Source organism: Balaenoptera borealis (genome assembly GCF_965194805.1).
Source record: "Balaenoptera borealis genome assembly, chromosome: 5".
NCBI classification, from domain to species: domain Eukaryota; kingdom Metazoa; phylum Chordata; class Mammalia; order Artiodactyla; family Balaenopteridae; genus Balaenoptera; species Balaenoptera borealis.
Genome location: NC_138862.1, coordinates 88,081,627 through 88,106,682, shown reverse-complemented (window position 1 = coordinate 88,106,682; position 25,056 = coordinate 88,081,627). Strand labels below are relative to the sequence as shown.

Genomic DNA, 25,056 nt, shown 5'->3' with positions numbered 1-25,056 from the left:
GCCATACTAGGGGTGGGGTGGGGGGTGGGAAAGAGTGTTTTTTAATGAGTTAAAGAGTTTCAGTTTAGGAAGAAGAAAACAGTTCTGGAGTTGGAGGGTGGTGATAGTTGCACAACAATGTGAATATACTTAATGCCACTGAACTGTAGACTTAAAAATGGTTAAAATGATACATTTTGTTATGTATATTTTACTACGATTTTTAAAGGTTTTTAAACTTAAACAAATCACAAGTATACATCCATCAGTAGAGGACCAATAAAAGAAATTTTGGAAATTATACAGGGAACACCACACTGTCAAAAAGAATGAGATCCACATGTGTTGGTATAGAATGACTGCCAAGGCACATTGGTCACTGGAAAAAGTGTATGAAATGCCACCATTCATATTGCATAGAATATCTCTGGGAAAATAGCTAAGAAACTGGTAACTGTGATTGCCTCTGGGGAAGGAAACAGGGAAGCATGAGTTCAGGGGTGAGATCAAGACTTATCTATTCAAAAAACTCAACTGATTTTTAAATGATCAATTCTCTAAATTATCCATACTACTAAGAGGGATGAAAATAAATAACTGGAATTCACACCTAATACCCCAATTCTGAGTAACTGAATTTTAGAGAGGTTAAGTGACATGCCCAAGAGCACACAGGTGACAGAACTGGAACCAGTTATCTTAGTATGTACTTTTTCTAAACATTTGAAATATTTAATAAAAGACTTAAAAATATGTCTCTTTATGTACTGCTAGCTTACTGAGGCAGAAAACATTATGTTCTCCAAAATAAATTATGTTTGAGAAAACCTCAGTATTATCTAGTTTAGTTTGTATATTGTCAGCATGATTTACACGTCTGTTAACATTTGTCCCTGTATATAATTTTAAAAATTTTCAACAATCTTCTCTGATGAAAGATTTTTCTAGTCCTTTCCTTCTAGTTTGGGACTTTTGTTGACCATTTTAATGTAGTTTCCATGTTTGTTGTTCACATACCCAAAAATGTATGGATAATGGATTCTTTACAGCAAAATAGACATTTTTAAAACATCACAAAAAAATCATAGACCCATAGGCATATATGTACAGACATATACATACATATGTATCCTGAATCCAGATCCGCCACTTTTCCCACTCTGTACACTTTAGCAGCTAAAGCTGTAAAAGAATACACTCCTCAGTATCTCCCAAAGACATATCTGCCTCTGTTTTATTTACGGATAAAAAGTCCTTTCCACCACTAGGTGTCTTTTAGCCAAAGATCCTGCTTCAAAGGTAGTGTACCAACCACATTCAAACTGCTAACTGCAAGATTTAGAGAGTCCACAGGGTGGCACTAGATACCTTTGGTCAAAGTCCATAACCTGGTAAGCTGTTTCCAGAAAACAAGGATAGAGAAGAGCCTCTAGCATCAGCAAAGATTAAAAAATTGAGGCTAATAAGAAAGATATCTTGTTCCTGTCTGGAGGGATGGCTGCCAGCCAAAACACATTTGAAGCTCCAATTACATACTTAAAAACTTATCCAAAATGCCAAGCAGAAGTTATAGACTGCCCGTGGTGGAGCATATTTCTTCCAGTGGCAAATTTCCATCTGTTCCTTTGGACATACTTCATTACAAGTATTTGATCATCTTAAACATATTTCCATCTTTCCATCTACTCCCCCCAATACACATCTCTCTCTCTCTCTCTCTCTCTCTCTCTCTCACACACACACACACACACACACACACACACACACACACACTATGGAGTGTATTTTCAGGTGACTTGTTTTCTGATACAGGGTAAGAACACATAATCACATCTCTATTAAGTAATATTTATACTTCAAAATAGTTACCTATCTTTATCTTTTTCTAAGTTCCCAATTTTCAACAGTTTATGAATGTCTCACAAATAGGAATAAGACTTGGTGGGTTAAGTTTCAACTCAGATGATAAAAATCTTAAAACTTATCACAAAAAGATCTATTTCTGATCTTAACAATCTTGTATCAATTTATAACAGACTGGGAAAGTTCAGTGTTAGTCTTTTCCATATAGGCAATTTTAAAAGATAACACCCCATGCTTGACCTTGAATAGATTTTCAGCAAACACCTAAGCCTCAGAAATGCCTGAAGAAAGAAAATCTGACAAGCTCAAGTGGTTTAAAACTCTATTTTTATGCCCATTATCGTGGCTTTCTTTTAAGCTAAAAATCTCTTGAAGATGATTTAATAAAATGTGCCGATGCCTTGAGTATTTTACAACACAGAGACAGATTCAATGCAATCTGTTCACTTCATTCAGAAACATTTTTTCTGTGCAGACACAAGAATTTTTCCCACGACAGTAAGCGTATGTGTCTTGCATCCCAATTTAAAAAACCACAACAGCACCTTCCAGGCCTATAATCTTCTTTTTAAAATAAGCATTCAAATTCAAAAGCACATTGCATACAGTTAACCAGAGTGCTTAAAAGACCATACCCCAATAATATATTGTTTATATAAGCTGATTATATTTGCAAGAGTATTTTATATGTAAAATACACAAAAGATTAGCAGGCATATATGCCTTCTAATATGTGTTTATTTCCAGAAGCAGCAGTTATGGTCCCGCTAAGCAACTTTTCTCAGAATTTGAAGGAAAGATAAACTTTAAAATATATCAACAAAATTGAGAACTCGCTCCAGTCCCAGGCGAACTCCAGTGATGGGGGAAAGGGGTAGGTAGTGTGGGCAGCTGGGTCAATTCTACTGCAAGCCTAAGTAGCTGACAATACTCTGCATGAGTTCAAGAAGCAGGTGGCAGAGTACGTGCAGACTGATGAATGGTGAATCCACAGCCATCAACCATCTGCATCAAAAATAACACCTCAGCACCTCAGTGCTGACCATGTACCTTCTTTCCTTGATCTCCAACTCATAAGCAAATGATTTGCAGACAAGACTCAGAAACTCTTTTATTAAATTGAACACAAAATGACTGTTATAATAATGTCAAGCCTTTATCAGAAATCAATACATAAGTGAGGATACACAGCCAAAATGAGCCATCAACATAAGCAGTGTAAATTTTAAATAACTTTCAGATTTCTCTATCCAATATGCTGAAGAAAATAAAACCAAAAGAGCAATTTCAGTTTCACAATTCACAGTTGAGTGGTTTTAATCCCATGACACTTTTGTCATTTATGTAGCCTCAGAACACAAACAGATTTCCATAGTGGTGACTGGCACATAGCATATACAGCATATACAGATGTTAAACCCCTGTATGACATTCAGGGAAAATTGTAGGAAACAATCCCAATTTCATACAGTTTTGGCTGGCATTTTTTAGCTATATCCTTTACCAGAGACATTGTCCTAGTGAAATAGTAAAAGCAGTTTTAAAAGTTTGCCATGCCATTAAATGCAGGGTTCTAAAGTCTCCGTTGGTTTTCCACGATTTTATTCTCTATTTTAAAACAATGACTGCGCTAAAATGCAACATTAACAGTGAAAGCAAAATCAGTTTTGCTTCTGGATCTAGAGCATACATCCAAGAGAGGCAACTTATTGTCCTAGCAGATACATGAAATGCTTTAGAGCAGAGTCTGACATACTCTAGTAAGGCATTTCAAAGCAGACACACCATACCCAAAGTAAATTATTACGGCAGCCGAGGATACCACAAGGTGAACACCAATTAATACAGAATAACATGAAATTCTTACAGAATGACACACTAATTTACAAAACCACAGAAAGGTGCTCAGTTACCAAAAGAAGGCAAAACAATGACCAGCCACTCTGAAAGAGTTTTGTTCCCATAAATGCCAGATTTTTCAGAGTAGAAATAAACTGCTTTATATGTGCTTTGCCCTAGGGTAATATCGTTCATCCAGACACATGGGGTTACTTTTCCTTAAAAAAATATATCATGTAGAGAATATACATATAATCAGCGATATAGAACATTTATTTTCACTAGTGAGGGGGTCACTTAAGCACTTACATAGAAAGAGTTATGAATGAATCAAGAAGGTTATATAATGCAAAAGGAAATCTGATAAAACCTGTATTGTTAGTGAGATTTTTAGCAGTTGCATTGACTTAATGAGGAACTGACCATGGAAAAACCTTGACGTTCAAAGAATTGTGAAATGTCTAAAAATGAAAGTCTAATTAGTAAAAATACATATTTTCATTTTAAGGGCCCCAAAGGAAGTGTTACTTTGAAAGCCATGAATTTTATCAAGCAAGCACAGCACATGCATCAGGAGGACTGACGTTTCAGTTCTGACTTACCCGCTGAATCTTCATGACCTGCAATAAGTCACTTAAATTCTTCCGATTTGGTCCACAAAAAAATTGGCGTAAAAATAAAGGCGTATGTCAAAACTTTTCCCTAAACAGTACTAGAGTAAAGCTGAAGATGGTTACTAAGGCTCACAATTTCAACAACTCATCGTACAGTACATTTTTAATCCTGCTAATTATGGCTAAGAGAAAGCATGGGCAATTACAATTCTCAGGGAAGTCAAAGGCTTTAGATAAATTAGTGGTTTCTACTTTCTAAGCTACTCAATCTGTTCCTGTAGAGTTGATTAAAACAGCTAATAGTCTATGGGGTTGACTCTTTACTCCTCTCTACTTTCTGGTAGAACATGTGAAAGTAGTAAAAGAAGTGATACCATGGAGAAAAGCAGCAGTAGATTGAAATGAGGTATAAGCTGATTTAATAAACCCCAATCAGTAATTTACAGTTTTCTAAAGAAGCTGCATAGTTCAGCAAAAATACATCATAAGAGGAGGGGTAAAGAAAAAATTCTTGTCATGAAGCTTTAAAATGTATGACAATTAGCATTTAAAACGACCAACACCAGAAAACTTCAGTTTGAAAAGGAGTCGTCTTCCCTCACTCTAAGCACGTACAGAAACTGAAAGGGGAAGGCTAAAGTCCACAGGAGAAAAGGACATATGTTAATTGGCTCAGGTTTTCAACTTCATACACAGCTTTTTAAAAGATGTTAATATGTAGACAAATATTAAACTACAGTTAATGCCACCTATGCCGAAGTGTTTAAGGGAACTGTCTGAAATTTACATTAAAATGTGTATTTTTTAAAAGTCCATTGTTTGATGGATAAATAGAGGGATAGACAGATATGCAGTAATACAAGTACTGGAAAATGTTGATGGTAGAATCTAGTGGTAGTGTATTGTAAAATTCTTCAACTCTATGTTTAAAATTTTTCATAATGTCAAGAAAAATGTTAATATTTCTACAACAAAATTAATTTAGCAGTGTGTTTTAAAGACTCAAAGTACTCAGGCAATTTAAAATTTTAAATTAATTGAAGTAAGGAAAATTTTGCTTTAAAATACCTTGAACCTGATTTGTGAAGATGCCTGTTTTTAATGTAGAGATGAACTAGCACAATTAATAAGTATTGTGAAGACAGTCTCTCCACACACTTCATTTGCAAATACATAATTCTATCCTCTCTACAGTATTAGATAAGTTTGAAAAAGACACTGGAATAAAGTTTTTCCAGACTTCAATATCAAACTCTCCCAATCCACCACTCTACTATTCACTAAATATAAATGTAACACAGATCAAGGCGACAAAAAAAGATCAATGACTGTTGCCAGCCTGGGACAACTGGATTCATTTTCAGCATGTATGGTTCCTGATCAATAATGATACAGTCTTACTCAATATCAAATTGAGATTGCATAAAGAAAAAAAAAAAAGATGTAGAACACAGAATGCACATAAAGCTTTGTTATTCCAAGCTCCTGTTTTATGAATCGTGATTAATGGCAATAATTCTATCATCTCTCCTCTCTGTGAAATGCTAAAACTTGCTAAAGGCACTCATATTCTGGGCTTATCAAAGATAGGGTCACATGGTACCATAAGCCAGTATTTTTTTTGGTAGCTACCCAGAAAGGGAGTTGATAAATGATCCTCCCATTCATAACAAGAAGGCAAAGTCAAACAGCTATCAGTAGAAATGTCATATGAGAAGCTATTTACACAGCTATTTGTCCATTCAGTTAGATTGATAGTAATAGCTCACAATGGCAGGGGTCCACCACCAAAAAACTAAAGCAACAACAAAACATTCTTTATTATGCCTGAAGCTCCTGAAGGGTGATTTGGCTGGTTAAAAAAAAAAAAAAAAAAAAAAGTTGGTAAGGTGGAGTATTTTTAAAATATCTGTTCAAAAGCCTGCATTAAACTTTTGCCTATACTGACAAAACATTTCTCTATCTCTAAAGCAGCTCTGTTGTCTTTAGTACATGTCCCACCAAGTTTTTTTAGAAGGTACTTCCAGCCTATGTTCTGACACTGAGGAAACAAAACAGATTAGGTTCCAAATCCATCGCTCCTAGGCCTCTCTGTAGAGGATATTATGCAGAACAGTTACCTGTCTCCCCTGACACGAGCAAGACTCGTTTCACATGGGTCACTGGATAGTCCTCAAACGGTCGTTGCTCATAATCCCAGCCAATTCAGGAGTGAAGGAATCATTAATCCCACCACTAATCCTTCGAGTCTATCTACAGAGGAAGATTTAACCAGATATAGATATATACATATATCCTTTTATCCTTTTTCAAAGTGTAGATAGTGTAGCTACAAGCAAGCACACCAGTACTGGAGAACAGCTCTGTAAAATAAAGTGGAAGATCTCATGCTTTACTTTTAGCTGTTTAAGTAAGAGGGACATGGGGATGATCTCTGATAGCCATGATTCTTCATTCAACCTCAGGGTTTCAAAAACTCTAAATGGTTTTCTAAGTTTACCAACGAATGAAAAGGGGCAATAGGGAGGAGGAGTTGGAGGCGGAACTTTTTCTAAATGAATGGTATAAAACAAGTATTCACCTTGCAGAATTCAGTGCAATAAGAGACAAGCAGACAAACGTCATAAACAACATGCACATATTTACAAGTTGTAGTACGTGATATACAAAGACAAGACCAACAAAGTGTTTTCAATGTGGGGTCCAAAGGATTACATGGCACACTTGGTTCTGTAGCTGAACATTTTTGAAAAAACACTTCGAAGGCATAAGCAATCCAACCTTTTAATTGGAACACCAAAATTTTTCCTTCACAACTTCTTGCCCTCAATATCTTAGAAGAGTTTCTAATTGTTATCTTCGAACACTGATTTTTGAATGACAACTTACACAAAGATATTCACAGAGAAAAGAGACTTTGATGCTCTGAGTTCTTCTTGCAGATGATTACTGGAACCTACTTATTTGACTAAAGGTTTTCCATTGGTTAGGGCTCTGTCCGTCCTTATGTACAGAATATAAAAAGATACTAACTTGATTCCTGGGGAGCACAGGGTGCAAATTCTAAAGCACAATAAAGAGCAGGGCTCGATTTCACTAAATGAAACCAAATGAGTATCACTGACTGCAGTAGTAACAACAGCCTTCTTTGACAGGGGAAAAAAAAACTGTCTGTAAGGAATGCATGAGTATGAGAAATTGTACCATGAAGAGATGTATTTATTTAGGCATTTCCTTTCTGACACCTCTGTCACCCTTTGTTTCACCTATGGAACACAGGAGAATACTGCAAGGTAACAAGCTCAAAACATAACCCACTGTCACAGAGATGTGTGATTTTTTTTGGACAGGTCTGTAACCTTTATAAATGATCATAGAAGTTATTTATCAACTTCCTAGAGTTTGGAAATTAAGGAGCAAACCCAGCTATTGTAGGCAATATGGTATCTAAAGTGTCATATAAAACAAACACATCACTCTTTTTTAGTGCAAAGAAATATAACAAGTAAGAATTAACACTATAAATCTAACTTTTTTCTTTAAAAGAAAATGCGTTTATGGATTCATAACATCCATTAAGGGCACTGAGAGATGAGAAACCTGAATATGCAAGGCCAGGAAAAACATTAAGGCCTTAAGTCCACTGCTGTTATATATATATAATGAAATTGTTATGTGGGGAGAGTAGAGGGAATACTTCCTTTAATTTTATTTGTAAAGGAAAAACCGAAAGTGGATGCATGCCACTTTTATAAAATGTAAATTCTTATCCACAATCTTTTACTGTTATCTAAGGATTCAATGAAATCTTCTCTATGGTATCACATAAAGCTATATGTACATAGTTTTATACATATATGTGTGTGTATATATATAAATATATATATATATATATACACACACATACCTATACATGTGTATACATATATATAGTCACACATACAGAGAAAGAGGGGGGAAAAATGAGATTTTTAAATAATCACAGAACCATGTGGCCAGAACTGTCATATTAAAATCTACCAAAAAATTATACTTAGCAGCAAAATGAGTAACCTACTGACCAATAAGATAAGCTCTAAATTGCCCTAAAATAATCAATTATACTTTATAGATTACTACAAAAAGGGTTATTATACTAAGAGTCACAGGTCTAGACAGAACCTCAACAGAATATTATTCCATTCTTCTGTTTCTGGAAGAAAATAAAATTACTAAGCAATTTTACTTTTCAAAAAACCACCACTTCAACAGAAGGGCAACTTGGTGGTGTACCAGAGGTTAATCACAAAACTTAATTTTAAATATGGGTCTAGCATTTAAAAATTGTTCAGAAGTACTAAAGGAGAGGAATGATGATAATTTTCCTTCTCCTCATCTCTTTGCCTACAGAATTTTCAAGGAAAAATAGGAGTTTTGTTTTTAATTAATAATATAAGCAATCAAAAGTGAATTTACCATAGTGCAAAGATACTGCTCAATACAAACTACCTGGTGAACATGGCCTTTCAAAAGAAGTATAGATGAGCACCAGTCTTATGCATGTAAATATAGTAAATAGGTAAAATATGGTTAATGAAAGTTCATAGAATCCTCCATTATTTAATCTAGATATAACACTAGAGCTTCTCATTTTAAAAACAAAGAACAAAAATAATAATACTGTTGAAATGATCAGATATGAAAGTAATCTATAATATATTTTTATTATCTTCAAGGAAGCTAGATTATAAAGAATAATGCCAAAGTTCAGGTATTTTTCTATTGGAAATGATGATACTAAAATTTGATTAACTTTTTAAAAAAATTCTTCTCTATCTCAGAAATAGTAAAGGTGTGGTATTTTTCAGGACAGTCAACAAAGTAGCAAGACAAAGAAGAATGTAAGTAAAACGTAAGGATCTGTTTACCTAAAAAGTCTACCAAAACAAACATCAAGGGATCTGAACTTACAGTTGAGACCGTCATATAAGTACATGTTATTATCATCAAGTAACTCTAAATTGAAATATCAAACACATTTCATTTCCTAAAACCAACTGAAAAAAATGTTTTTTTTTTTTTTAAATCACATCTATTCTAAACTCATTGGATATTCAAATGTGGGGCTTGGAAAACCCACAACATAGCTGGGGCATGAAAATGAGCTTATTGGATAAGCTAATTCAACTGGTGGAAAAAAAGAGGTGGGAAGAAGGTGAATTTAAATTTGTGAAATTCACAACCGGAAATGAAGTTTCACTGTTTGGAAGTACACAAGCACATTAGAACTGTCTGAATCCAAGAAAACCTTCATTTCAATAATTGGAGGACATGATAAAGAGAAAAACTGTCCTGGGAAGGACTCTAATGCAGTTTTACATAGTATATCCTACTGACAATGCATTGAGTTGAGGTGGTGATTCCAAAGAAGCCTTGGGAAACTAAAATCTTTGCTTACCTGTTTTTACTATGATCTCAAGCAAGAACTCAATAAAATTATTTATTTAGCAGTACATAACATTAAAACTGCAAAAAAAGATGAAGCTTTTAAATAGTTAAAGCTCTAAGTGGTCAGGCTACTAGTTGACCAGAACTTGGTCAAGATAAAAAGTTATTTTTCATGGGGTAGGTAGGTCACAGGCTTTAAGCAGCTCAACACAACTGACCTGAAAAAGTATCATGACTTAAGCACGTTCTCTTCCTTCCCCAGTTTTGACACCTCGTGGACCCACTGCAGGTTACGTGTATTAACATTAAGCAGAGGAATGTACTCATATCAAAAGAACCACAAAGCAGAACATGTTGACAGAAGGCAAACAACAGGCAGGACAAGGTGCTCTATCTGAATATGACAATCACTATACATATCCCAGATTCTCCATCTCATTCCTGTACCGCTGTTCAGACACCTTGCTTTTATGTTGCTTGCTCTCTAAATGCTGCCGGAATTCCATTTCTTCGCCGGCCCCAACATTACACATGGAGCAGTAAAACTGGCCACTTGGAGTAACGCACATGGCCAGATCACGCGGAATTCTCTGCCGAGAGCGGGGATTGAAGTAAGGACCTGCTAAAGCAAGAGGCAAAAGTAATGTATTCACTTCAACATACTAAGTGAATGGTGGTCTGACCAATTATCACTGTAATTTGTAATTCTAAGCTCAAAGTATAAAATTCACAGATTCCTAGCTTTAAAAGAATGTAAAGTTAATGGGTTTTTTAAATTACAGTTTTATACAGGTTCAATCTAAAAAGCTAAAATGATTCCTCCAACTATTGTCAGAAATGTTACTGTAGAGCCAGACCCAAACTCTAAAAGACAATGTTTCTAAAAAGTAAATATAATTTAAAAAATACTTTCATTTCCAAGCATTATATCAAAATCTGTATAATTATGCTAATTCTTTAATCCAAAAATTCTACTTGTAAGAATTATACTAAGAAAATGTTGAGAATTTTTGCATAGAGATTTATGAGCAAGGACATTTATTTCATCAGAGTTTATAAAAGCTTTTTTGGGAGGGTGAGGGGAAAGGAAAGATCCAAAAATATAACTCAAAAAATCATGGTAATGAATACAATGAAAAACTATACAGTCACTAAAAACAATGTTATAGAAAACTCTTTAGTAACAATATTTGATTATAATATGCTATTAAGTAAAATAAGAATATCACAAAATATGATTACATTTCCATTTTACAGAAGTAACATACACAAAGAATTGGAATGACGTATACAAAAATAGTGGAATTACTGATAATTTTTTTCTTTACGTAACTGACTTCTTGAGTTGGACCATTAGCTCAATAATTTTCTGCTTTTCCTTTCTACTATAATAATAAACATTTAAGGCTTTTCTCAAAATGTTACTTTAACTGCATGCTACAAATATTGATGTATTTTTATTACTATCTGGGTCTAAGAATTCTCCATCACCAGTATGATTTCTTCTTTGGCCCATGAGTTATTTAGAAATGTTTAAAAACTTCCAAACACATAAAAATTTTGTTTGCTTTTTTATATTTTTATTATTGAATAAAAATAATCTCATTTAATTGTACTCTGATCAGAGAACATAAGTCTAAACCACCTTCTACCCTAAAGTTTTTTTTATCTAATATTAAGATAGCTATCTGAGCTTCCTTCATTTCAGCTGAATATTTTTTACCTAATCTTAAAATCTTTGTCTTTTAACTGGGACTTTAGTAAGTTTACATTTATTGCAATTACTGATATATGTTTAGATTTTCATTAATCTTATTATATTGTGCTTTCTATATGTCCCTTTTTTCTATGCTTCTCTTGCCTTTCCAATTAGCTTTTTGTTGTTGTTGTTTGTTTTACTGTTCACATGAGTGACCTCTGCTCATATGTGTATGCACTGGAGGCTGGGGTAGGGATATGATGAGGGACTGCTCAGTCCTACTCTCCCTACTGAAGGTAATCAGAAAATGCAGTAAATATTCCTATAAACTAGTAATTCTGAACTGAAGGTATATATCAGAATCACTGCTGAAGCATTTTCAAAACACACATATGTCTGAGTACCACTCTAAACTTACTGATTGAAAATCTCTAAGTCATGGTTCAGCCATGTGTATTTTACAAAAACTCCCCAGATAATCTGAGTCACTACCCTGGTTAAACACCACTACTATAATTTTTATTTTTCCCAATAAATGGGGATTTAATATGGTGCAACTTTAAACCAAATAGCCCATTTTTATAATGCATTTCAATGTCTCAGCTGACAAATACCAGAAGAAACATAAAGGTACTGTGATAAGAGACCTTAAAACATAGACTTGGTTTAAAATCAAAATAAATAATACACTAAATAGGAAATAAATAAATAAATAAATAAGACCTGAAATAAACACCAGCTTGAAAAACCACTAGACCAATTCCACAAAACAACAGCTAACCCCAAATTCTCAGGGCTATCTATTACCATTAAAGGAAATAAAAATAGAGAAGACCATTTGCAGAACATAGTGAAGGTATGTGGAAATCCACAGAATACCTGAATTATTCTGTACTGCATACATATTTCTCCTATTAGGCATCATCTTATATTCATTCCCTTCTTTCCGGGTCCGCCGTTGACCAACCTCTGAGGATTCTCTGGAGAAGAGAAATTTTAAAAGAGTGAGACTTCTAAACAAGGATCCCTTTCAACTCTTTTCTCTCTAGAGACATTCTCACATAACACTCTGGCCTAAGAGAAAACAGCAATACCTACGAGAATGAGTTACTTTGAGCTTCCGCAAGCCGCAGCCTCTTGGCATGATTCTTCCCTTGATAGTGAGCCTGGGCCACAGCCGGAGAACTGAAGGAGGCATCACAGAGCTTACAGTAATCATTCTCTGTGGCCAGAATCACTCTGCCTCCTGGCTTAAAGGAGCTCATCTGACAGCAAAGATACGAGAAACAAGGTTTTAAAATGTGCACTTTATTCTCTTCTTCTCCTCAAAGTTCCTTCCTTCTAAGAGTTGAAAAATAACCGAACGTTATGGCATGACCACGAACACTCAGCTTTATAAGGACAGGAAATAATTCATTCCAGAAAGAAAAAGAAAAAAGAAAAAATGGCTGGGAGACAATCATTGTTTTGCATTACAATCACCTGTGTACCAAACTGATGAATGCCTCATTGCTATCTCCATTGAAGAAATTTTAGAAAAGAAGTTTAAAAACCCAATATGGAAGATTTAGGGCAGTACAGGTAAGGCCTAAAATCACATTACCAGAAAGAACGAAGTCCTCCCAGAATCCATCAACAAGTATTTACTGAATGCCTACTGTTTATAGGGCTTGCTACCTAATGCAAAAGTGATATACAGACATGTATTTAAAAAATGAGCCCCTGTCCTCAGAGTCTATAAATTAGCTACAGATATAGTATAATTAGGGGGGAAATAACCAGCAGATCCAGACAATTGTATTCAGGTTGGGAAACAGGGAGTTAAGGGAAACCTAACACAGTGCCTGGAAAATAGTGTGAACTCAGTAAGTATTGCTGGGTTAACAAAACATGACACATTAGATTTTGGCTAAAGAAGAATAAAATATACAATAAAGAATCTGGAAAGCATATCATATCAGGACCAGCTGAAGGAAATAGCACTGTTTCACCTGGAAGGGAAGATTTTTCTGGGGACAGGATAACTGTTTTCAAAAATCACAAAGGGCTATGCTATGAAAGAAGCCTAAGGCTGTTTTCCCAGGAGGGTGGAGCCAGCTGAAAACAGTCCCTAACAGGAAGCAGCTGTCCATTTTTAGAGCAGCCTTCAGGTATTAGCACTGAGACAACTACTCAGCCTGAAGATCTCTCTGGGTATTTTCCTGTCCTCTGATTCTGTTTTTAACATATCTCATTTTCCCCACAAATTCATGAGGACAGAGGAACAGCTGATATTGCTATCCACACTGTAAGTACTGAAAAACTGACACTCAGAAAAGTAAAATTATACCATGGTGTTTAGGAGTAAAGGTCTAACGTCAAGAGAAATCATTGCTCCACCACTTTATAAAATTTGTAACACGATGGACAAGTTACTTAGTTTACCTGGGCTTTTAATAAACTTCCGGGTGAAACCAATGCTGCTGGCCCATGGATCATACTTTGAGAAATAAGGTCAATACCTCTGAGTTGTTGCAAGCATTAAATGAAGTCAGGACCCAGGCCAGGAATGAGGCAAGGGAGGCACTTGCCATGGGCACACAATTTAAGGGAGCATCAAAAAACTCAGCAATCAGGATTAAAAATACTTAATGGGGGGCTTCCCTTGTGGCACAGCAGTTAAGAATCTGTCTGCCACTGCAGGGGACACGGGTTTGAGCCCTAGTCCGGGAAGATCACACATGTCGTGGAGCAGCTAAGCCTGAATGCCACAACTACAGAGCCTGTGCTCTAGAGCCCGCGAGCCACAACTACTGAGCCCACGAGCCACAGCTACTGAAGCCCGTGTGCCTAGAGCCCGTGCTCCGCAACAAGAGAGGCCACCGCAGTGAGAAGCCTGCACACCGCAACGAAGAGTAGCCCCTGCTCACCCCAACTAGAGAAAGCCCGCGTGCGGCAACGAAGACCCAAAATAAATAAATAGAAATAAAAATAAATAAATAAATAGAATTTAGAAAAAAATACTTAATGGAATATTTTTACCAATCAAACTTACTGCAAAAAAAATCAATGAGGAACAAAATATCAAAATTTAAAAAAAAAGACAGGATCAGCAACAGTGCCATGTCAAGCCACATTGCTGCTTAAGGCAAAAGGAAAATTAATAATACTTATCCTGTCTTTAAGTTTTTGACATTTTGTTCACCATTGACTTTTTCACGTTAATTTTGAATTTTTAAAATATCACATTATTTATCTTGATTACTGAGTATTTTGGCTCCCTCTTAAATTCTGTGCCTAAGTCAACTGCATCCCTCATCTCACCCTAGGCCCAGCTCTGAATGAAGTAATGCATGAAAAGCGCTTAGCAGAGTACCTGGCATAGTAAGTACTCAATTAAAGTGATTCTTATTTATTATTATTTATGACCTATAGAAAAATAATACTTCAAAGACAGAGTAGCATCCATATTTCAGAGGCTATTAAAGTACAGGAATATCCTGCCTCAAAGCACCTGATCTATCTCCCAAAGAGTGAAAGGAACTTGGCTCTCAAGTGTGTGTCATGATACCAAAGTCCAGAAAGAGTTTATACAGGCTCTCTGCATAGAGGTAAGAAAAGGGCAGCCTCAAGAAACTGATCTTGCTGGAAGGCAAAATATAAAGTCAATGGGATTAACTGCAATAGAGATATAAATGTTTAAAAATCTCTCATTCAGGGCTTCGCCTAGACATTCAGGGCCATTTAACCCAGAATTTTGAGAAATGCATAGAGAAAGACTCATGAAATAATTTTGTTTCATCATTTCATGCACCGTAACCAAAGCCAATGAGAAATCTTGGGATTCATGGATTTTTGCATGCATTAAATCCAGCACCACGGAGTTCAAGGAGTTAAAAGCACTAAGTAGGACCTTTTAGGAATATTTGCTCAACGGTACCTTGATGGGCACATAGACAACAAATTTTATCCATGACCATCTGTGCATAGGACAGCCCCCACCTTGACACACGTGTCTCACCTGCGGAGGGACTGGAACAGCTGGAGTAGCCACAGGTTCCACTGCATTGCTCATTCTGGCAGGAGGAGGACAGCTGTTTGCTGCATAGTAATTTCGTAGTTTCTTACCATGATTTTTACCCTAGAAGTAAAATGAAATGAGAAATCACTGCGAGGAAAATTTGTCAAATTGAGTTAACGTATTCACTGAAAAATAAATAAATAAATAAATTTTATTCTTTCAGAGATATGCAACAGTGGGATAAACAGACCACTAGCTAGATTTGATTATTACACCTTAAAGCAGAAGAGTCTACTCTTTGATTCTAACAGAAGGATTAAATTTATCTGGGAACAATAAGAGAACAAAGCCAAAAGACATTAATTTCCTATATATTTCTGGAAAAGTACCACACTTTCCAGATCTGTGTCCTCTCCCAACTTGTTGCCATTCATATGCCACCGCCTAAATATGAATTTTATGACACTCTGATCTAATCTACTTTATAAGTCAGTAATGAAATGGATAATCCAATTACTTTTACAAAAATAGCACTTACAGAGCATCTTTTTACTTACAAAGAACTCTCATATGCATTAGCTCATTTGCCACTCACAAAAATCCCGTAAGAGGAATTTGTTAATGTTATCCACATATGACAGCTGAGAAACTGCAATCCAGAGAGTGTGGGGAACTTGCCCCCAACACCTTCAGGAGGCCTAGCAATGGGGCCGGAACTTGAGGCAGGCCTTCTGAATCGAAAGCAAGGCCCTTTTTCAGTACAGCATGATGGCTTCAGGATACACTGTGAACCTCTATTAAAATGGCTTTCCTCTCTCATCATGTTTTGTTTAATTTATTATTCACAAGTTTATGGCTGAGCTGATAAAAACTGGTGGGAAGGGTCAGTGGTCTAAAAGCATTCTAAATGAGGGTAAAACCGTATATTATTCTTTAAACTGCACTGTAAAATTCAAACCTGTAGACAAATATTTATTCACCATCTACTACATGCTAAGCCCTAGAAATAAATAGGACTAGCATATGGTCTAGAGGAGGAGACAGATATGTAAGCAGTTAAAGGAATGAGCTAAGTTCCACTTTTTGGCCACTGGAATGCTGTAAAGGTGCTTTTACCGTGGTCACAGTGATCTCCAGGAGTCAAATACAACAGTCACATCTGTGCCGTCATTATGCTCTAAGAAGCACCATACTATTCATACTCCCTCCTTCTATTGTCTTCTATGACTACCTCTTACCTCCCTACCTCTCATTCTCTAAATGTTGCAGCGTCCAATGCACTACCCTCAGCCCTCTTTTATCTCCATCTATACGCAAACTCTAGGTTGTTTTACCCAGTCTCACAGCTTTAAAATATAATCAATAAGTTGGTGACTCCCAAAATTACCTATCTCCATCCCTGTTATGGGCTGATTGCTTGTGTCCCTCCAAAATTCCTATTTTGAAATCTAATCCCAATGGGATGGTATCTGGAGGTGGGACCTTTGGGAGGTAATTAGGTCATGAAGGTAAAGCCTAATTAGTGCCCTTTAAAGAAGAGGCCAGAGAGCTCCCCGGCCCTCTTTTCACCATGTAAGGATATAAGGAGATATCCTTACATATAAGGATATAAGGCTGTCTGCAATCTGGAAGAGGACTTCGCCAGAACCCACGCATGCCAGCTCTCCGATCTCAGACTTCCAGCCTTTAGAACTGTGAGAAATAAATGTTTGTTGTTTAAGCCACCCAGTCTATGTAATTTTATAGCAGCCCCAACAGACTAAGACAATCCCTGACCTTCCGAGCCATATACCCAACTGCCTTCGTGCGATCCACACGTTGCATTCTTTTTTTTTTTTTTTAAAGTATTTGTTTTTATTTATTTATTTATGACTGTGTTGGGTCTTCGTTTCTGTGCGAGGGCTTTCTCTAATTGTGGCAAGCGGGGGCCACTCTTCATTGCGGTGCACGGGCCTCTCACTATCGCGGCCTCTCTTGTTGCGGAGCACAGGCTCCAGACGTGCAGGCTCAGTAATTGTGGCTCACGGGCCCAGCTGCTCCGCGGCACGTGGGATCTTCCCAGACCAGGGCTCGAACCCGTGTCCCCTGTATTGGCAGGCAGATTCTCAACCACTGTGCCACACATTGCATTCTTAAGAGGCATATCCAACTTAAAACATCTAAAACATAAATTTGGGTTCCCTCCCCACCACAGAACTTTCTCATCAGTGCCACCACCACTATTCATCCACATGTCAGTAAACGGCACTACAGTCCACCCAGTTACTCAAGAAAAGCCGAGGGGTCCTTTTCTTGAGTCCATCTCTCCTTAAAGCCAACACATGCAATCCATCGGCAAGTCTTGTCAGCCTACCTCCAAAATATATTTCCTAAGTCATTCCATTTCTTTCCATGGACACTCAAATGCCACAGTAATCCAAGCTACCAACTTTTTTCACTTGTAGTGGGCAGCACCTCCTAATGGTCTCTGCTCTACACTCTCATCCCCCAAGCATTCTCCTCATATAAGCCATACTGACAACTCTAGACATAAATCACATCTTGTCACCTCTCACTTAAAATCTTCCAATGGCCTCCCACTACACATAAACTAAAATCCACAACTCTTACCTGTAGGTCCCATTTGATCTGGTCCTGTCTCTTCTCGGATTTGATTTCACACAGCACCCCTTCCTCCTCATCACGTTCCTGCCTCACGGCCCGTCATGCTGTTCCTTAAACATGCCAAACACATGGACTCTAGGGCCTTTGTACTCGCTATTCCTTCTGCTTAGAATGTTCTTTCCAATCTCTGCATGGCTGGCTCCTTCTTATCTTTCAGGTCTCAACCCAAACAGCATCTCACTCAACCTGAGGTGTCACCCCCATCGCCCAAACCTCACTCCCCACACACACTCTCCGTCACACCGCCACACTGTCTGCTTTCACTTTATCATAGTGCTACTCATCACTATCCGAAATAATGTTTGCTTATATTTGTCTCTTTCCTACCCTCTGGCATGTAGACTCCTTGAAAATAAGGGCCTTGTCTGTCTTGTATAGCCCCAATTTCTAGAACAGTTTCTAACATATAGCAGGCAATCAATCAATACTTGTTGGATAAATGAATCACTATTATAGTGGAGATAAGGAACAAACTGCTAGGAGAACACAGAGAAGGAGTGGCTTACTTCTGCCTGAGTGTGTCAGGGAAAGCTTCCCTGAAAAGGGGACAAGTGAGTTATCTTTTAAAATAAGCAAGTTTACTAGGCAGGTAGGGAGTGAGGGGAAAGAAAACTGGGAAAGAGGAAATAGTGTGAGCAAAGGCCCAGTCTGCTGGAGAGATGGTCTTCAGGATCCTTTGGAAAAGAGGTAGGAGTTGATATACACAGGGAGCTAATTATTCGTGGCTTTGTCCATGATACAGAACTCAGACTTCAGAGGCAGTAGGGGGCCCTCTGAACGACTTTAAGCAAAGCAGTTACATGACTGGATTGCATTTGATAAAGATCATAGGAAATGTGAAGACAGAGAAGAGAGCCAAAGACAAAGCCCTAGGATGATACAATATAGTGCAGTAGAGAATGAGGATCCAGAAAAATGAGATTGAGAATGCCTGGTTTATGAAGTAAAATGAAAACTCAGAGAAGTGTGGCATTATGGAAGTCTAGAACAAGGTGTTTCAAAAGAAGAGTCTAGGTATATACATTATTAACCCAGGAACTTTTACTTCCAGATATCACAAAACAGAAACACACATATAAGGAGGTACCTATAATAAATGTTCCCAGAAGGACGGTTTGTAACCACTGAAAAGTGGAAACAACTTAAGTGTCCAACTACAGGATAATGGATAAACTGTTCATACAATGTAACATTTACTACAGGATAATGGATAAACTGTTCATACAATGTAACACTATACTGTAGTGAAAATACACGTCCTAGGCCGTGCGTGTCAACATAAATGATTCTCATAACAAAATGCTGAATAAAAAGAACATGTTGGAAAAGAAGATGTGTAAGAATAATCACTTTAATCTGGGGGTTAAAATATGAAAACCACTACATTTTTTATAGGAAGATACATATGTAGCAAAAGTACAAAAAAGTGTGGGGCGGGGACAATAAATACCAACTTAGTATAGTGGCTACATCTGGGAGCATAGGAGCAGCTACTGTTGGGAAAGGACACAGCTTCAATTGAATTGATAATTTTCACTCTTGAAGCTAGATGGCAAATACACATGTTCATTATATTATTTTAAATACTTTTTATGTCTGAGGGGCTTCAAAATGATTTTAAAACACCAATAACAAAAAAAGGAGTGGTTCACCAGGTCAGGAAAGAGAAGTAATACTTGGATTTGAAAAGACACAGGTCAAGAATAACTTTGGTAAGAACCACTTCAGTAGAGTAGCAGGGGATAAAAGGTCATATGAAGTGGCTTAGAGAGAGAATGGGAGATGTGAAAATGGACACAACCAATATAGGCAGCTATACAGAAGAGTTCTACCATGACAGGGAGCAGAGAAATAGGGTACAGAGTTAGAAGGGGAAATGGGTCAACAGAAGATTTTCTTTAAGATGGCTTAGGCTTGTTTGCATGACAACAGGAGGAAGTCAATAAAAACAAAAGAACAGATGATGCAGGAGCTACAGTATAGCTATAGAAGCATAGTCCATAAAAAGGCAGAAGAAGATGAGGTGCACAGGACTATGGGAGGGATCAACTTCACATAGTGTCAAGCATTTTATTTCCAAAGCAGTATCCACAGTAGTATTCGAGCAGATATTGCATCCATACATAACGACAATAATGGCAATTAACAATTTTGAGCACTTATGTGACAGGCAGTATATAAACACTTCATAAATATTATCTCATTTAACCTTCACAAAATCCCTATTAAGTAGGTATAATTATTATCCCTATTTTACATATGAGGAAACTAAGTTCAGAGAGTTAAAAATTTGCCCAAGAGCTTTCAGATAGCTAGGTAGAGGCTGCCCAGATTTGCATTTCTACATATATCCTCTATGAACAATATAGAACAATAAGAAAAACAAATAAAACTGCACAAAAACCATGTCCTCCATACAACTAGAAGCCACAGAATGCCCAGACTCCAAAATAACTGTAAGTGAAAAAGAAAAAACATCAAATCCCAGGGAGTAATCACTCATGCTCCTGCCATAAGCCTTCACAGTAAGCAAGAGCAGTCCAACAAAAACTGAAGGACAGAGAAAAGAGGGAGCTAGCAGCAGGCCTAAAATTGCTTTATAACCACTACCAGAAAAAGTAAATCCCTTAATTTTATAAATACTAAAACATGATCCAGTCACTGACTGCTGGAGAGGGACTTAAATGTACACATGATCTGAAGTGGGTATCTTCAAAGTGGCTTCTAGGGTAGAAAAAAGGCAAAAAGGAAGGGAGAGGCACCCTTTGGCAACTGGCAGGTGAAGGGGAAAAGAAGCAAAACAGGAAAAGTTAGCGTCCTTCAGGCCAAAACAGAACAAAGCAAAAATCAGAGGACATGCAAACACTCTCCTGACCACTGTAAAAAAAAAAACAAAAAAAACTCACAAATTATTAAAGAACTGGACTTTGATACAGTGATAGAAGAGGTTGCCATTGAATTAAGAATCTCATAAACTACCCAAAATCCACATAATGAATAGACAAAAACAAATCAATTCTATACAAAGTTACTACCAAAAAAAATCAATACATCTCAGCAAATGCACCACCCCTCAAAAAAAAAAAAAAAAAGAAGAAGAAAACAACACTCCAAACTGAATTAAATATAGTATTCAAACAAAACTTCGAGGATATAAAAAATCACCTTGAATCAGGAATTCAAAATGTACAAAGAAAAACGGGCAAAACGTAATGAGAAATGAAAAGAAGGAAAATTAAACTCAGGAAAGAAAAATATAATTATGTCAAAAATGTGGAGTAAATACAAGTGTCAAAGAAGAATAGACTCAAATGAAAATGTAATAAGAGGCATTGAAGAAAGACAGAAAAGCAGTCAAGAAAATAAAAATGATACAAAGAAAAAATTTTAATGGGTCAGAGAGGAAGCAATGGAAGTGAAGACAAGTAAAGAAGGAATAACTTATGTAAAACTGGAGTCCCTGAAGAAGAAAAGCAAAACAATCAAACAGAACTAATATTTGAGGGACTTCCCTTGTGGTCCAGTAGTTAAGACTCCGCACTTCCAGTGCCGGGGGTGCAGGTTCAATCCCTGGGTGGTGAACTGAGGTCCCACATGCCACTCAGCATGGCCAAAAAAAAAAAAGAAAAACTAGTATTTGAAAATATAATTGTCCAAAATTGTCTAAAATTGTCCAAAAGTAAATGAAGATCTGAATCTACATACTGAAAAGGCATACCAGGTATCTGAACAGTCAAATCTGGGGTAGATCTTTTAAAAGGTATGAGACTTCAAAGAAAAAGAAAAAAGTCCTCAAGTTCTCCAGGCAAAAAGATCAAATAACTTACAAAGGCAAAAGAATTAGAATGGCATCCACAATATGCAAAACAAGACAATAATGGAGCAGCATTTTTAAAGAAATAAAGTGTGGAACAAGGATTTTATGTCCAGCCAACTCTTCCTGTATCAAGTGTCAAGACTATAGAAAAACATTTTTAAATATATAAGACCTTAGGAATTCAATACTTAAAAGTCACTCTTGAGAAATCTATTAGAGCTTCATTCAACAAAGAAATGACTGGGAAAACTTCAGCAAAAGGGCTGACGGTAAGTATTTTCGTATGTCTCATTGTATCAAAGACTAAATAAAAGGTGAAGATGAGGGTGAAAGATCAATGTTCAAATATTATACATTATGATACAATGGAAATAAGGCAAAAAAAATGGGAAGAAAAAGGAAAGAGGAAAGTAGAATAAGCTATTGATTCTGCAATAGGCAACTGTTGGGATACCATTAAAAACTGACAAACCAGACAGTAAAACATTAAATAACCAAACAGGCTGGTAAAATCATTTTAAATAGTATAAACAATAAGAGAATGAAAATGGACTACAAAGGATGGTATGGTGTGACACTTTTCTAAATATACCTTTATGTATGATTCTGACTTTTAGAACTATGTTAACATTTTACAGACTTAGAAAAAGAATCAAAGCCAACAAGAATTGGGGAAGACCCAAAATGAAATACATACAAACAGAAATAAGCCTAACTATATGAAAAAATAAATAACATAACCACACTGAAGGCGGAGTGAAGAAAAAAACTATTCACATATTCACATAGTCTCAAAGTTATCTCCCCCATGATACTTATTAAGCACAAAAAGAAAAATAGTAACTTTACAAAGGACAAACCTAGCAGGTAGCACCTTTATAAACTAAGTAACTTTGTATAACAGTACTTTAACTACACACTGTAATGCTAAAGACAAAAAGAACAATGCACAAATATTTCCTTCTCATTAGTAGGCTTGTTTTTCAAAAGGACATAGATTATCAATCCCTGAACTACTTTATGTGTACTGTGAGTGAGTGTGTGTCTGTGTTGTGAATAATGAAAGTCCAGGTTTCTCACTATCAAAGAAAGGAGTTAAACATTAAGATAAGATGGAAAGCTGGAATGAACACTGTCATGTTGTATTGAAATTTTAAGCATCAGCCTGAACTCAGTTTTCAATATGTGTACATATAGATAAATACAAATGTATGTATACATACATATATATTACTAGCTCTATCATGAGAAGATCTAGAAGCAATGACACTCCAGTACCAAAGGGCACACCTAACACTTAGATTTTGGTTTCTAAATACCATTCTCCAATAAAAGAAACCTCCTTGAAGAAATGGTTGGCATGGGGAAGGTACAACAAAATCCTGGAATATTTTGTATTGTCAGAAAGTAAGGAACTATGCAAAAAATTATGGAGACATATCAAAAGAACATAAGCAGCAGCCTGAAGGGACACACACTGGTCAAATGTGAGACAGTTAAAACATCAAAATAAATTATAGTAAGTGTTTATATCCCTGGAATAAAATAATAATCCATAGTGATATTAATTAATTAATTAATTAACTAACTAATTAAGAAGAAAAAAGTCCTTCTTTAAAGTAAAATTCTAACTATAAATGTAGAAAGAATGATTAAAACAGAAAAATCACCGTTCGGCAAACACCACAGTAATAATCATTGCAGGGAAGAATCATCAATAGATGCTAAAATCACTGAGTAAAAATATAATGAGACATATTCACATAGCCTCAAAGTATCCCCCCATATGATACTTATTAAACATGAGAAGAAAAATAATAACTTTACAAAGGAGAACCCTGGCAGGCACCACATTAACCAGTGATCAAAGTTAACAGCACCAGTGATGCAAAATATTCACATCATGTCCTTCCCAATATGAGGAACTGGGAAGGACACAACCTTGGTTCTGTGGTATTCCTGTCCAAAAAACCTGAATTTAATCATAAGAAAACAACAAACAAACCCAAATTGGGACATTCTACAAAACAACTCTTCAAACATTGCAAGATGGTAAAAAGCATAGAAAAACTTAAGCCAACCAGATTAAAGAATACATAACAACTACATGCAAAATTTTATCCTGGATTGGATCCTGGAATCAGAAAAAGTACATTAGTAGACAATTGGTGAAATGTAAACAGTCTGTGGATTAGATAATATTGTTGTTATCAGTGTTTTCCTGATTTTGCTAATTGCACTGCAGTTACATAAAATATCAAATTTGGAGAATCTGATGAGGTGCATGCAGAAATTTTTTAGAAGCGTTTTGTAAGTTAAAAGTTACTCAAATTAAAAAGTTAATAAAATAAAATAAAACTTGCCCAAAGCCACAAGTAAATGCCAGAGCTGGGAACACTCTTGTTCCAGACCCCATACCAACATGCTCCACTGCACCTTAGGACAACTAAACACAATTAAAGACTAACTCAGGTACCAGGAACTGTCCTAAATGTCTTAAACATACTAACTTGCAGGTATTATAAGTATCATCATTATCATCATCATCTTCATGAGGCATAGAGAAATGAGGAAATATTTCCAATATCATACATCTAGTAAGTAGTAAGACTACAACTTGAACACTAGTCTAACCCCAAAGTCCATGATTTCATGTTCTTAACTAATATCCTATAAAACAGATGCTAGAAAAGAAAATAATAAGAAATCAAGAGATCCTTAAAAATTAAAGATATGATTGTCAAAATAAAAAAAAATTCAACATAGCATTAGAATTTAAGAATATCTCTCAGAAATTAAAGAAATAAGAGAGAAGAGTTAAGAAGTATGAAGAATCAATCCAGCTAATCCAAGATAGAGCTAACAGAATTACTGGGGAAAAAAAAAGAGAGAGAAAATATAGAGAAGAATATTATCAAGGAAGTAATACCAAAGAAAATTCCCCAGAGTTCAAGAGAAACAGGAGTATGCAAACTGAAAGGATCCACTAGTGCTGGCAGGGACAAATGAATAAAGACCCAGACCTAGACACATCCATCATTGTGAAATTTCAGATACCAAGGATAAAAAGGAAAGCCTAAAAACTTCCAGAAAAAAAAAAACTCCAAATTAAAGTGGGTCACCCACAAGAGAATAAGAATCTGAATAAGATTTC

The 25,056-nt window shown here is 36.1% G+C and overlaps 1 protein-coding gene across 4 annotated transcripts in view; it reads right to left on the bottom strand.

Moving 5' to 3' along the window:
• Positions 1-2,940: 2,940 nt before the first annotated feature.
• The window catches only part of ZMAT3 (zinc finger matrin-type 3), a 32,994-nt gene continuing 10,878 nt past the window's right edge, over positions 2,941-25,056 (bottom strand). For 3 of the 4 annotated variants that reach the window (XM_082394224.1, XM_082394226.1, XM_082394225.1), the window contains 4 exons: positions 15,422-15,541; positions 12,520-12,686; positions 12,301-12,401; positions 2,941-10,344 (listed from right to left, as the gene is read on the bottom strand). In XM_082394224.1, the coding sequence (XP_082250350.1) occupies positions 10,133-10,344; positions 12,301-12,401; positions 12,520-12,686; positions 15,422-15,541 (600 nt within the window). In that variant the 3' untranslated portion in view covers positions 2,941-10,132. The remainder of the gene's footprint in view (positions 10,345-12,300; positions 12,402-12,519; positions 12,687-15,421; positions 15,542-25,056) is intronic. The other variant, XM_082394227.1, reaches the window with a different exon arrangement.